The sequence below is a fragment of the Phacochoerus africanus genome, chromosome 4, assembly GCF_016906955.1.
Source record: "Phacochoerus africanus isolate WHEZ1 chromosome 4, ROS_Pafr_v1, whole genome shotgun sequence".
NCBI classification, from domain to species: Eukaryota; Metazoa; Chordata; class Mammalia; order Artiodactyla; family Suidae; genus Phacochoerus; species Phacochoerus africanus.
This window is the reverse complement of record NC_062547.1, coordinates 11,689,265-11,700,859: the sequence shown is the minus strand read 5'-3', so window position 1 is coordinate 11,700,859 and position 11,595 is coordinate 11,689,265. Positions and strand designations below refer to the sequence as shown.

The 11,595-nt window shown below is 48.3% G+C and overlaps 2 protein-coding genes across 4 annotated transcripts in view; both read left to right on the top strand.

Moving 5' to 3' along the window:
• Positions 1-462: 462 nt before the first annotated feature.
• On the top strand, positions 463-1,401 carry LOC125124402 (olfactory receptor 10V1-like). Its single transcript, XM_047774516.1, has one exon. It carries the CDS (start codon positions 463-465, stop codon positions 1,399-1,401), a length of 939 nt encoding a protein of 312 aa, XP_047630472.1.
• Positions 1,402-11,067: 9,666 nt separating this feature from the next.
• STX3 (syntaxin 3) overlaps positions 11,068-11,595 on the top strand; it is a 44,001-nt gene continuing 43,473 nt past the window's right edge. For 2 of the 3 annotated variants that reach the window (XM_047775644.1, XM_047775646.1), the window contains exon 1: positions 11,170-11,440. In XM_047775644.1, the coding sequence (XP_047631600.1) occupies positions 11,411-11,440 (30 nt within the window). In that variant the 5' untranslated portion in view covers positions 11,170-11,410. Of the gene's footprint in view, positions 11,441-11,595 lie in introns of all 3 variants that reach the window. The other variant, XM_047775645.1, reaches the window with a different exon arrangement.

Below are 11,595 nucleotides of genomic sequence, written 5' to 3'. Positions count from 1 at the left end.
CTGAAGTTGCTATGGCTGCGGCATAGGCTGAAGCTGCAGCTCCAATTTGACCCCTGCCCAGGAACTTACATACGTCACAGGTGTGGCCATAAAAAGAAAAAAAAAGATTTCAGGAGTTCCTTGGGGGCTCAGTGGGTTAAGGATCTGGCATTGTCACTGCTATGGCCTGGGTCATTGCTATGGCACAGGTTCCATCCTTGGATCGGGGAACTTCCACCTGCTGTATGTGTGGCCAAAAAGAAAAATAATGTTCAGTGGGGAGTTACGACTGGGTGATTACAACAAAGCTGTTGTAGAATCGAGTTGCTGAATTGAATTGGAAGTCATGATGGTTGGAGTTGAGGAAGGAAGGGAGAGGGCAGGAGTTAAATGGGTCATCCAGCAGGAGCTCTGCATCCTGACGTTTATCTATCTTCAGGGTGAGCAGCGCCTATGCCATTAGCAGGTCTGATTCACCCAATAATGGAGGAGGCGAATCAGACTGAGACGATCCGCTTCCACTTCCGCCCCTTCTCCAAACTCCCCGAGGTGCAGATGCTGATTTTCGTGACCTTCCTGATTATGTACCTGGTCAGCATCAGCGGCAACAGCTCCATTGCTCTCATCATCTGGATCTACCGTTCCCTCCACACCCCCATGTACTTCTTCCTGGCCAGCCTGGCCGTCCTGGAGATCTGCTACTCCTCTACCATTGCCCCTCTCACTCTGGCCAGCATCCTGTCCACGGAGAAAACCCTCATCTCCCTGCCTGGCTGTGGTGCCCAGATGTTCTTCTTCATATTCCTGGGCAGTGCGGACTGCGTGCTGCTGGCCATCATGGCCTATGACAGGTTTGTGGCCATCTGCCACCCTTTGCATTACACCCTCATGATGAGCTGGCAGTTGTGTGCCCGACTGGCTCTGGGCTCTCTGGCGCTGGGCTTCATCTTGGCCATGCAGCTGACTGTGCTCATCTTCCGACTCCCCTTCTGCAGCAGCAAGGAAGTCGGCATGTTCTATTGTGATGTCCTTCCCGTCATGAGATTGGCCTGTGCGGATACCCGGGTCCACGAGGCCACTTTGTTTGTGGTTGGTGTCACTGTCCTCACCATACCCTTCCTGCTCATCACCCTCTCCTATGTCTTCATTGTGGCCGCCACCCTCAAGATCCGCTCCGCAGAGGGGAGGCACAAGGCCTTCTCCACCTGCTCCTCCCATCTGACCGTGGTCCTGCTCCAGTACGGAGGTGGGAGCCTCATCTACCTGTGCCCCAGCTCCAGCTACTCTCCAGAGTGGGGCCAGGTCGTGTCTGTGGTTTACACATTCATCACCCCCATGCTGAACCCCTTGATCTACAGTCTGAGGAACAGAGAGCTTAAGGATGCTCTGAAAAGAGCAACGATGAGGTTCCTGCCGTCCTAAACACAGCAAAATGCCCTGGATGTTCCTCTGCAACATTGCCGGCTGGAGACAAGTAGAGAGATAAGCTCTCTGAAAGATGGGGAGAAAATGGGGCTAAAAGGTGATTTTTTTTTTTTTAAATGGGCCGTACCTGTGGCATATGGAGGTTCCCAGGCTAGGGGTTGAATTGGAGCTTCAGCTACTTGCCTACACCACAGCTACTGCAACATAGGATCCACATCACATCTGCCACCTATACCACAGCTCCCAGCAACACTGGATCCTTAACCCACTGAGCAGGGCCAGGGATCGAACCCCACGTCCTCATGGATACTAGTCGGTTTCGTTACTGCTGAGCCATGATGGGAACTCCAAGAGGTCATTGGTTCTACACTTTACTGCTTCCTAGTTATGCTACTTTTAAGTCATTTTCCTTTTCTCAGTCTCAGATTCCTCATCTCTGAAATGGAGATTATGGAAGTTCCTGTGTGGTGCAGCAGGTTAAGAGGCACAAACTCAGCATAAATTATGGAAGTTCCTGTGGTGCAGCAGTTCTGCTGCCGCAGCTGTGGCACAGATCGTTACTGTGGTTTGGATTTGATCCTTGGCCTGGGAATTTCCACAGGCTGCAGGCCAAGGATCGAACCAAAAATAAATAAATAAAAAAAATGGGGATTAAAAGGCCCACTAGATGGGAGTTCCCTGATAACCTAGTGGTTAAGGACACAGCGCTGTCACTGCTATAGCTTGGGTTACTGATGTAGCTTAGGTGTGATTCCTGGCCTGGGAACTTCCACGTGCTGTGGGTGTGGCCAAAAAAAAAAAAAAAGCCCATAAGACCTAAATTCTGGGATACTTAGGATCAAAAGATACATTGAGTGAAAGTACTTTGTGACTTTCAAAAGGAGATAGAGCAGTGCATGTCCCTATTACTATCCTCAGTACAACATGGAAGCTCCCAGGCCAGGGATTGGACCCGAGCCACCACAGTGATAATGCTGGATCCTTAACCTGCTCTGCCACCAGGGAACTCCCTCAGGTTCTTGGCAGACCCAGGCATTGCCCAAGAATAAGATAGAAACTGAAGCAGGACCATCCCAACCATTCTCTCCTGGTTCCCATCACGTAAATGCTGAGTTTGTGTCTCTTTGAATTATTTATCTTTCATCCTAAATTCTCTTGGGGGGAAAAGTGATGGGAAAAGCACTAGAGTTTTAAAGGTTTGGTAGTTTCTCTTACCTTTATACCTGGAGCTAACCTGACTGCATATTAATCTGCTTCCAAATCACTATCCCCTTATCTCCATTTTCTATCCTTTCTTCTCTCATTTCCTCTCTCGTACCCACATGTGCGCATGCACACACACACACACACACACACACACACACACACATGCATGCACATTCATTTATAGTCTCTCTTCCTGTATAGCCCTGGTTGATATGACCTGAATATTAGCGTTCCTTCCAAAATCATATGTTGAAATACTAATGCTCCATGTGATTGCATGAAAAGATGGGGTCTTTGGGAGTTGTTTAGGTCATGAGTGTAGAGCCCTCAGGTATGGGATTAGTGCTCTTATAAAAGAGACCCCATAGAACTCCCTAGCCCCTCCTGCCACATGAGGGCACAACAAGAAGTTTGTGACCTGGAATAGGGCTTATACCCAACCATGCTGGTACCCTGGTCTCAGACTTCCAACACTCAGAATTAAGGGAAATAAATTTCTGCTGTTTCTAAGCCACCCAATCTGTGGTATTGTGTTACAGCCGGCACTGTACTTACTTAGACTAAAACTCAACTAAGCATGTGTATTATGGAAAAGTTGCTTTGTCAGTTAAGACTCTTGCTATAGAAAAGAGGTAGTATGGGTTTAAATCTGGGCTCAGGTAAAGCAAAGGTAATTTTGTGAAGATGAACACTGACTGGATACAGTGAGGAGGGGAGAGGGCTCAGGCATACGGCTCTGAGCAGTCCGAGAAGGATGATCATTCTTAGATGATAGGGTGTCTCAAGGCAACGGTGGCAGAACATAGATGCCTTCCTATCCTTTTGTGGGGTAGAGGAAGCTCATTCATTCTTATGCCCATTGATTATTGAGGGATGTTTAAAAAACATTTTTTGGCCACACCCACAGCATATGGAGGTTCCCAGGCTAGGGGTTGAATCAGAGCTGCAGTTGCCAGCCTGCACCACAGCCACAGCAACGCAGGATCCTTAACCCATTAAGCAAGGCCAGGGATCAAACCTGCATCCTCGTGGATACTGGATGGGTTGGTTACTGCTGAGCCATGGTGAGAACTCCTCTCTTTTCTTCCTTTCTGACATCGATCACAGGCCTAAAGGGCAGAAACCATAACCAGAATGCATGTTACATGAAACTGAAATGTCACCTTATTCTTTTGAAAGACAAGAATCCAAAAGGATGTTCTTTGGCTCACTTACAGAGGCTTGCTGCCTGAGACACAGGGAGACTAAGTAGCTTGTTCAAGGTCACACAGCCAGTAAACACAAAACTGAGATTTGACCTGGGCACAAAACCACTCTGTCTTCCAGCATGCTATCCCTGTCCTATAAAAGCTTGGGAAAATCACTTCATTTTTCTGTACTTAATTCAATTTCATAATAAAATGGAGACAATAACATCTACTCTGTCTCCTCGAGTTAGTGTGAGATCTCCAAGGGGAAAAAAAACCCCCACAAAACAAACTGTAAAAGGACATAAAAGATTCAGTACAGTCATTCAAGCATCCACACAGAGAAACACATTTGATGGCTTATTCTGGGGGGAGGGGGATGGGGGCACCTGTGGCATGCAGAAGTTCCTAGGTCAGGGATCGAACCTACACCACAGCAGTGACAACCCTAGATCCTTAACCTGTTTAGCCACCAGGGAACTCCTATGTCTACTTATTGTCTTTTTAGGGCCGCACCTGCAGCATATGGAGGATCCCAGGCTAGGGATTGAATCAGAGCTACAGCTGCCGACCTATGCCACAGCCACAGCAATGCAGGATCTGAGCCGTGACTGTGACCTACACCACAGTTCACGGCAACACTGGATCCTCAACCCACTGAGCAAGGCCAGGGATTGAACATGTGGCCTCATGGATACTAGTCAGATTCATTTCCTCTGACCCATGCCAGAAATTCCAATGGCTTTTTTTTTTAATTGTAAAGAGTTTAAGGACATAAGTATGCAGTGGTCTTTCACCTAAGGTTTCACTCTGTTGGTCCTGTTCCTCTTGACGGGTGTTAGAGGAAATAAGCAAGTCTTGTGCAGCTTGGGGGTAACAGCAGCCTTCCCACCATGAGGCTTCCACACTGAGTCTTCCCTATCCAGGCTCTTTAGAGGAGAACTACACGCTCAAGGGTTCCAGGGATTGAGGAGTTTGTATCAACATAAAAGCAAATTAAGGGAGTTCCTGTCGTGGCTCAGTGGAAATGAATCTGACTAGTATCCATGAGGGTGCAGGTTCAATCCCCGGCCTTGCTCCGTGGGTTAAGGATCCGGTGTTGCTGTGAGCTGCAGTGTAGGTGGCAGACACAGCTCAGATCCTGCATGCCTGTGGCTGTGGTGTAGGCTAGCAGCTATAGCTCCAATTTGACCTCTAGCCTGGGAACTTCCATATGCCATGGGTGTGGACCTAAAAAGCAGAAAAAAAATTAATACAGTGCAAATTGTTTATATTGTTAAACCATTATAGACATGTGGTATAGGGAGATGCATGTTAGGAAAACATCTGAACAACATGATACAGCACATCTTTATAAATATAACACATTATTATTATTATCATTATTATATTATTTTGCTTTTTAGGGGCCCACTGAGTGAGGCCAGGTATGGAACCTACTTTCTCATGGATACTAGTTGGATTCATTTCTGCTGTGCCACAACAGGAACTCCTAAACACCTTATTTTCAAAAAATTTATTTTATTGAGGTATAGTTGACTTACAATCCTGTGTTAATTTCTGCTGTACAGCAAAGCGATTCATTTATACATATACAGATTCTTTTTCATATTCTTTTCCATTATAGTTTATCACAGGATATTGAATAGGGCTTCCTGTACTATACCTTGTTGGACCTTGTCGTTACCCATTCTATATATACTAGTTTGCATCTGCTAACGTCAAACTCCCATGCCATGCCCCCCACCCTGCCCTTTGGTGACCACAAGTCTGTTCTCTATGTCTGCAAAACACATTATTTTATTTTTGGCTGTGTCCATGGCATGCAGAAGTCCTGGGCCAGGGATCAAACCTGAGCCACTGCAGTGACAATGCTGAATCCTTAACCACTAGGCCACCAGGGAACTCCTCTAACACATTGTTTTGAACAGAGTTCAGTGATACAGACTTCATCTTTCAAGACACATGGAGTTGCAATTGTATTTAGTTTTACAGTCCAGGAGGCATCTTGTTTCTTCCTTCGGGAGAGGAGAGGAAAATCCTTAGGGAGTGTGAGTGTTGTCAACTATTCTTTGATTTATTCAAATGTTTGCAGTGCCTGACCTCATGGCAGCCCTGGAGGGTAAATAATGTAATACCTTGCTGTTCTCAACAGACATGTAAGCAACAGGGTGTAAGACAACAGAGGGTTTGCTTTTAAAATAGATCTGAACAAACCCAGTTGGGGGTGGGCGGGCAGAGGACCAAGAAGAGCACCTGTGTCATCTGGAGGGTCCCAGACTAGGGGTCCAATCAGAGCTGTAGCCGCCGGTTTATGCCAGAGCCACAGCAACGCAGGATCCAAGCCGAGTCTGCAACCTACATCATAGCTCGTGGAAATGCTGGATCCTTAACCCATGGAGCGAGCCCAGGGATCAAACTGGCCACCTCGTGGTTCCTGGTCAGATTGGTTAACCGCTGAGCCACAACGGGAATGCCAAGGCCTCACTCTTAAAGACAGAGTAGGGGTTTTCCAGATAGGAAATGGAAAAAAGGCAGATTGGGCAGAGCTAGGTGGGAAATCCTGGGCACATTAGGTTCAGAGAAGAGGTAGGTGTTTGGTGAGGCCGCTGGTGGGACTGTGTGTTTTAGGGAGTAACAGTATATGGGGCTGGGGTTAGACTGGGCAAGGGCTTCAACGCCATTCTAGGAAGAGTCTGGACACCCTACTCTGGTAATGAGAAGCCACTAATGAGTTTTAATCAGAAGGAAGACGTGATGGAGCCGTATTACAATAAGATTCATTTTATACATTTGGTGAACACTACGTGAGTGCCTAGTATGTTTTTGGCCTGATGCTTGGGTCTGGATTCACATCAGTTGAAGGGGGAGATGAGGTTGCTGATCTCCTAGAGCTCATGGAAGGTGCCAGAGGTAATTATATGGGGTGATACAGGCCACAACTAAGGGCACGGTGTCAGGGGAGCATGTTTGAGGGATGCTCAACTCAAGCCTGGGATGGATCAGGGTTGTCCAGATCAGATATGGGGAGAAGAGGGCTTTAAGAAGGTGACATAGCATAATGCTGACATTGATTTGGGATCTGAACTGTGTTCCGGGCAGCTACAGAGACGGCTCCCAGTCTTCGTTCCCTGGTGCAATCCCCTTGCCTCAAGTGTGGGCTGAACCTAGTGTTTCATCTTTTATCAACAGGACGTGGCAAAAGTGAAGTCACAGCTGAGATCAGGGTACAAAAACACATTGACTTTTCTCTCTTTCTCCATCCCTTTCACCCACTTGGTCTGATGGAATTCAGCTGCCATGCTGTGAGCGGCCCTGGGAAGATGCCCCCTGGGTAAGGATCTGAGCAAGGCCTCTGGCCAACAGCCCTTGAAGTGAATCCTGCTGGTCACCAGGTGAGTGACTTTGGAAGCAGATCCTTCCCCAGTCAAGCCATGAGATGAGAGGTAGCCCCCAGCCAACACCTTAATTGCAGTCTCAAGGTAGATGCACCCAGCTGAGCTGCACCTGGATTCCTGAGTCACAGAAACCATAGGATAACATTGTTTCAAGCTGTTAGGTTTTAGGGCAATTTGTTATGCAGCCATAGATAACCAATACAAACTGAGTTGGGAAGTTTATTCTCCATCCTGGTTAGCCTCCATCCTCCCTGTAGTGGGGAAGAATTGCGTGGGGGAACAGAAAGGATATTTTCCTGCAATAGTCTAGCTTCCCTTATCTTTTACTACTGATCACCATACCCTGGAGACACTGCCTCCAGGTACAAGAGCCAGAAAGTGGTCTCACCTGTTCCACAGCAGGCCATGAGGGTCAAGATGGGGTAAGACTCAGTCCTTTTCTCCAGTGGGAAAGAAACAGGCTTAGAGGAAAGAGAGAGCAAGGGGAGTGGAGTCCCTAAGATCCCAGGATCCTCTCTTTGGTTGGTTAGTAAAGTTGAAATTGAGTGTTGGCCAATTTATCTAGAGTCAAAAAGCCAACACTTGAATTTTTCTTGCTATATTTGGATAATGGGGAGACAGCTGTGCTAGACTCATTGGAGAACAAGTACCACACTGGAGCAGAAACATGAAAATACATCAGAGAGGGAGTTCCCATCATGGCTCAGCGAAAATAAATCCGACTAGGGTCCACGAGGATGCGGGTTCGATCCTTAACGAAGTGGGTTAAGGATCCGGTGTTGCTGTGAGCTGTGGTGAAGGTTGCAGTTTGAGCTCGGATCTCACGTTGCTGTGGCTGTGGTTTAGGTTGGCGGACGCAGTTCCGGTTTGACCCCTAGCCTTGGAATTTCCATATGCCAAGGGTGTGGATCTAATAAGCAAAAAGAAAAAAAAAAATCAGAGAGAAGGGGCGCTCCTAAACCTGGAATCTTAAGTCACTGTCCTGCTACATGGAGACCCTAGAGTCTATGTGGGCTCAATGTCAGCATCTTCCTCACCAGTCCGTGGACTCCCCTGGCCCAGGTCCTTTGTCCCTCAGTAACTTGACTTTCTTCAGGTTCTTGTATGCAACTAGCTGTTGGAATTCAGTCTTCTGACTGTCATGGAAGAGTAAATATTAATACAAAAGGAAAAATTAGGATTCATATTTAATAGGAATCTTATTTATTTCTTTTTTCTTTTGGCCACACCTGTGGCACGTGGAAATTCCCAGGCTAGAGATCAAACCCAGGTCACAGCAGCGATTGAGCCATTGCAGTGACAATACTGGTGGATCTTTACACCACTGTGCCTAATAAGAGTTTTAAAAAAGGCTTGAAAGAGTTCCCATTGTGGCTCAGCAGGTTAAGGACCCGGTGTTGTCTCTTTGGGGATGTGGGTTTGATCCCTAGCCTGGCTCAGTGGGTTAAGGATCTGGCGTTGCTGTAAGCCTCAGAAGGGGCTTTGATCTGGTATTGCCATGGCTGTGGTACAGGCTGCAGCTCGGATTTGACCCCTGAGACCCCTGGCCCTGGAACTTCCATATGCTGCAGGTGTGGCTGTAAAAAGAAAAAAAAAAAAAAAAAAAAGCTTGACGTCTGTGATCACTACCTTCAAATACAATGTCATAAGAAAACAATTCTGCTAATGCTTCCCTTCCTGGGCTCCTAGACTCCAGCTGCAGATAAGAGGGATCCTGTTTTCAATGTGTAAATAGTTTAACAGAAATCAAATGGTCATTTCTATTATGGCCATATAGGCTAACCAAAAGGTCATTTTTTTTTTTTTCTTCATGGAAATGTCCTCTCATAGGGAACCAAATTTCTTTTTTGTTTCCTTAGTTTTATTGAAATATAATTGACATATAACATCGCATTAGTTTAAGGTGTGCAGCATAATGATTGATACATGCATATTTTTGCAAAATGATTACCACAATATATCCATCACCTCACATAGTTACAATTTTTTTGTTATGAGAACATTTAAGATCTAGTCTCCTAGCAACTCCAATATTACTAACTACAGTCACCATTACACCTTCAGAACTTAAGTTATTTTTAAACTGGAGGTTTGTACCTTTTGACCCCCCTCACCCATGTTTCTCCCCCACCTCTACCTCAGGGCAATCATCAGTTCTCTGTATCTATGAGTTTGAGGAAACCAAATTTCTTTCTTTTTTTTTCTTTTTTTTTGGTCTTTTTGCTGTTTCTAGTGCCACTCCCATGGCATATGGAGGTTCCCAGGCTAGGGGTCAAGTCGGAGCTGTAGCCACCGGCCCACACCAGAGCCACAGCAACACGGGATCCAAGCCTCGTCTGCAACCTACGCCACAGCTCACGGCAACACCGGATCCTTAACTCACTGAGCAAGGCCAGGGATCAAACCCGCAACCTCATGGTTCCTAGTCGGATTCGTTAATCACTGCGCCACGACGGGAACTCCCAACAAATAACTTTTAAACAACAGTTGGAACTGTTCAACCAGAGAAAATTCTTCCTCGAGTGTCTGAAAAACACCATGAAAAAATTAAACTGGGTTCCGGCAGAGGCTGAATGGCCATCCTTGATAATTTCCTCTGGTCCCTTCTGGAGTTATAAGGTAGAGTTGTTCATATATGTCTCCTCAGAAGACTCTCTCTTCCTGAAGAGCGGGAACTTAGCTGTTCCCACTGACAAAAATTTGATGAAGGAGGCAGGATGAGATTTCTGACTTGCCTGCCTTTTCCACGTGTGACCACCAGGGGGCGCAGAGGCCTTCCCCTTACCAAGGAAGGTACATTCACCTAGCGAAAGCCTGGGGTAGAAGGTAGTGTACTGACTAGTGGGAGGATTAAGGCTGAGACTGGCAGGGTTCGTACAGTCCAACCGCTTACAGACCGTATCTTTATGGGAGGGGATGAAGTCAGCACGAGGCACCCACTAAGATCGCAGAAGAGGGCAAAGTTCTGTTAGAATTACAAAACCACTTACAGCCCTTTCATCTGGATGCATGGCGCCGACTCTCTCCCTGATTTGAGAACCGAATGTTCGGACTGTCAGTCCCATTTACTGAGCTCCACTCAAAATCTACTGGACATGTCATTTGTTCTCGAGAAGGAAGACAAATTGGGAAGAGGGAAGAGACAGTGGAGGTGTGGGGGAGGGGAGGAGATAAAGAGGGAGGGGCAGTGCGAAGAACCCGCCCACTTTTCCGGAAGGTACTACCCACCTGGGGGGATCTCTACCAGGTAGGAGATAATGCTTAAGCTTTCGAATACAAACATTTTACAACTCTGCTCCATAGGTGACGGCCCAGCCATTGCTCCTTTGTTACACTGGCCTCACAGCAAACTGAAGTGGATAATATCTGATTCACAGATAGAGAAACAGAGTCCCACAGAAAATAACTTTCCGAAGGTATACACCTTGTTAGTGGCAGGTGTTCTGACTTCATCACTGAACTGCTTCCATTTCTCTGAGGGGTCGTCTTTACCAAGATGTTAAGAATCCATAGTCTTCGTCCCAGCCTGTCCCATCCCACCTTAGCTCCGGTTATTTCCACTAGGAACACCCTCTTTCAGCTCCAACAGCAGCCCCCCGGACCGTGCACACTCCTTTACTTGAAATGCTCTTCCTCCAGACAGAATTGGTGGCTCTCTCTTCCACTTACTATAGCACGAATCATTGCCTTAGAATTCTCCATGTTTATGGGATGTTGTCGCGGCCTAGCAGTGAATGAGCCTGTTGAGGGCTGGATCCTAGCACGGAGCCTGTAGTGAATGGCTGTCGAATGGAAAGGCTGGACCTGAGGTCAGACACACACACTCGCAGCGAGATCTCCCAGTGCTGGTCCCCCCGAGGACCTGGAGCCATGGGAGGTGGAGTGAGGGTCGCGGAGGGTGGCCTGGCGGCGGGGCACGGGCCCTTTAAGGAGGAGCGCGGGGCGCGGCCCAGGTAAGGGGCGGGTCCGCCCGGCGGATCAGCGCTGCGCGCCGGCGCCGGCCCGGGAGCCGGATTTGGAGCTCGCGGCGCCGGCGGGGCCGAACAGGGCGGCGCGGCGGAGCTTCCCGTGGCCTCGGACGCTCATTTTTTTCCGCGGCCACCGCCCCCCTCCGCCTGCGCCTCCTGCTCCTTTGCCCCGGCCGGGGCCCGGCCGCCACTTCCGGCCGCTCACCTGGGGACGCGCTCACCTGCCTCCCGGCGCCTGGGCACCAGGATGAAGGACCGGCTGGAGCAGCTGAAGGCAGTGAGTCCCGTCGCACCCGGGAACCAGACGGGGCGGGGGCTGCCGGGGTGGAGCTGCGCGGGTGGGCTTCCCGCGCTCCCCCAAATCGAGGTTGGGGTGGGGGGCGGGCGCCAGGCCTACCCTCCCCAAGTCGTAGCGGCAATCTGCGCGGGTTC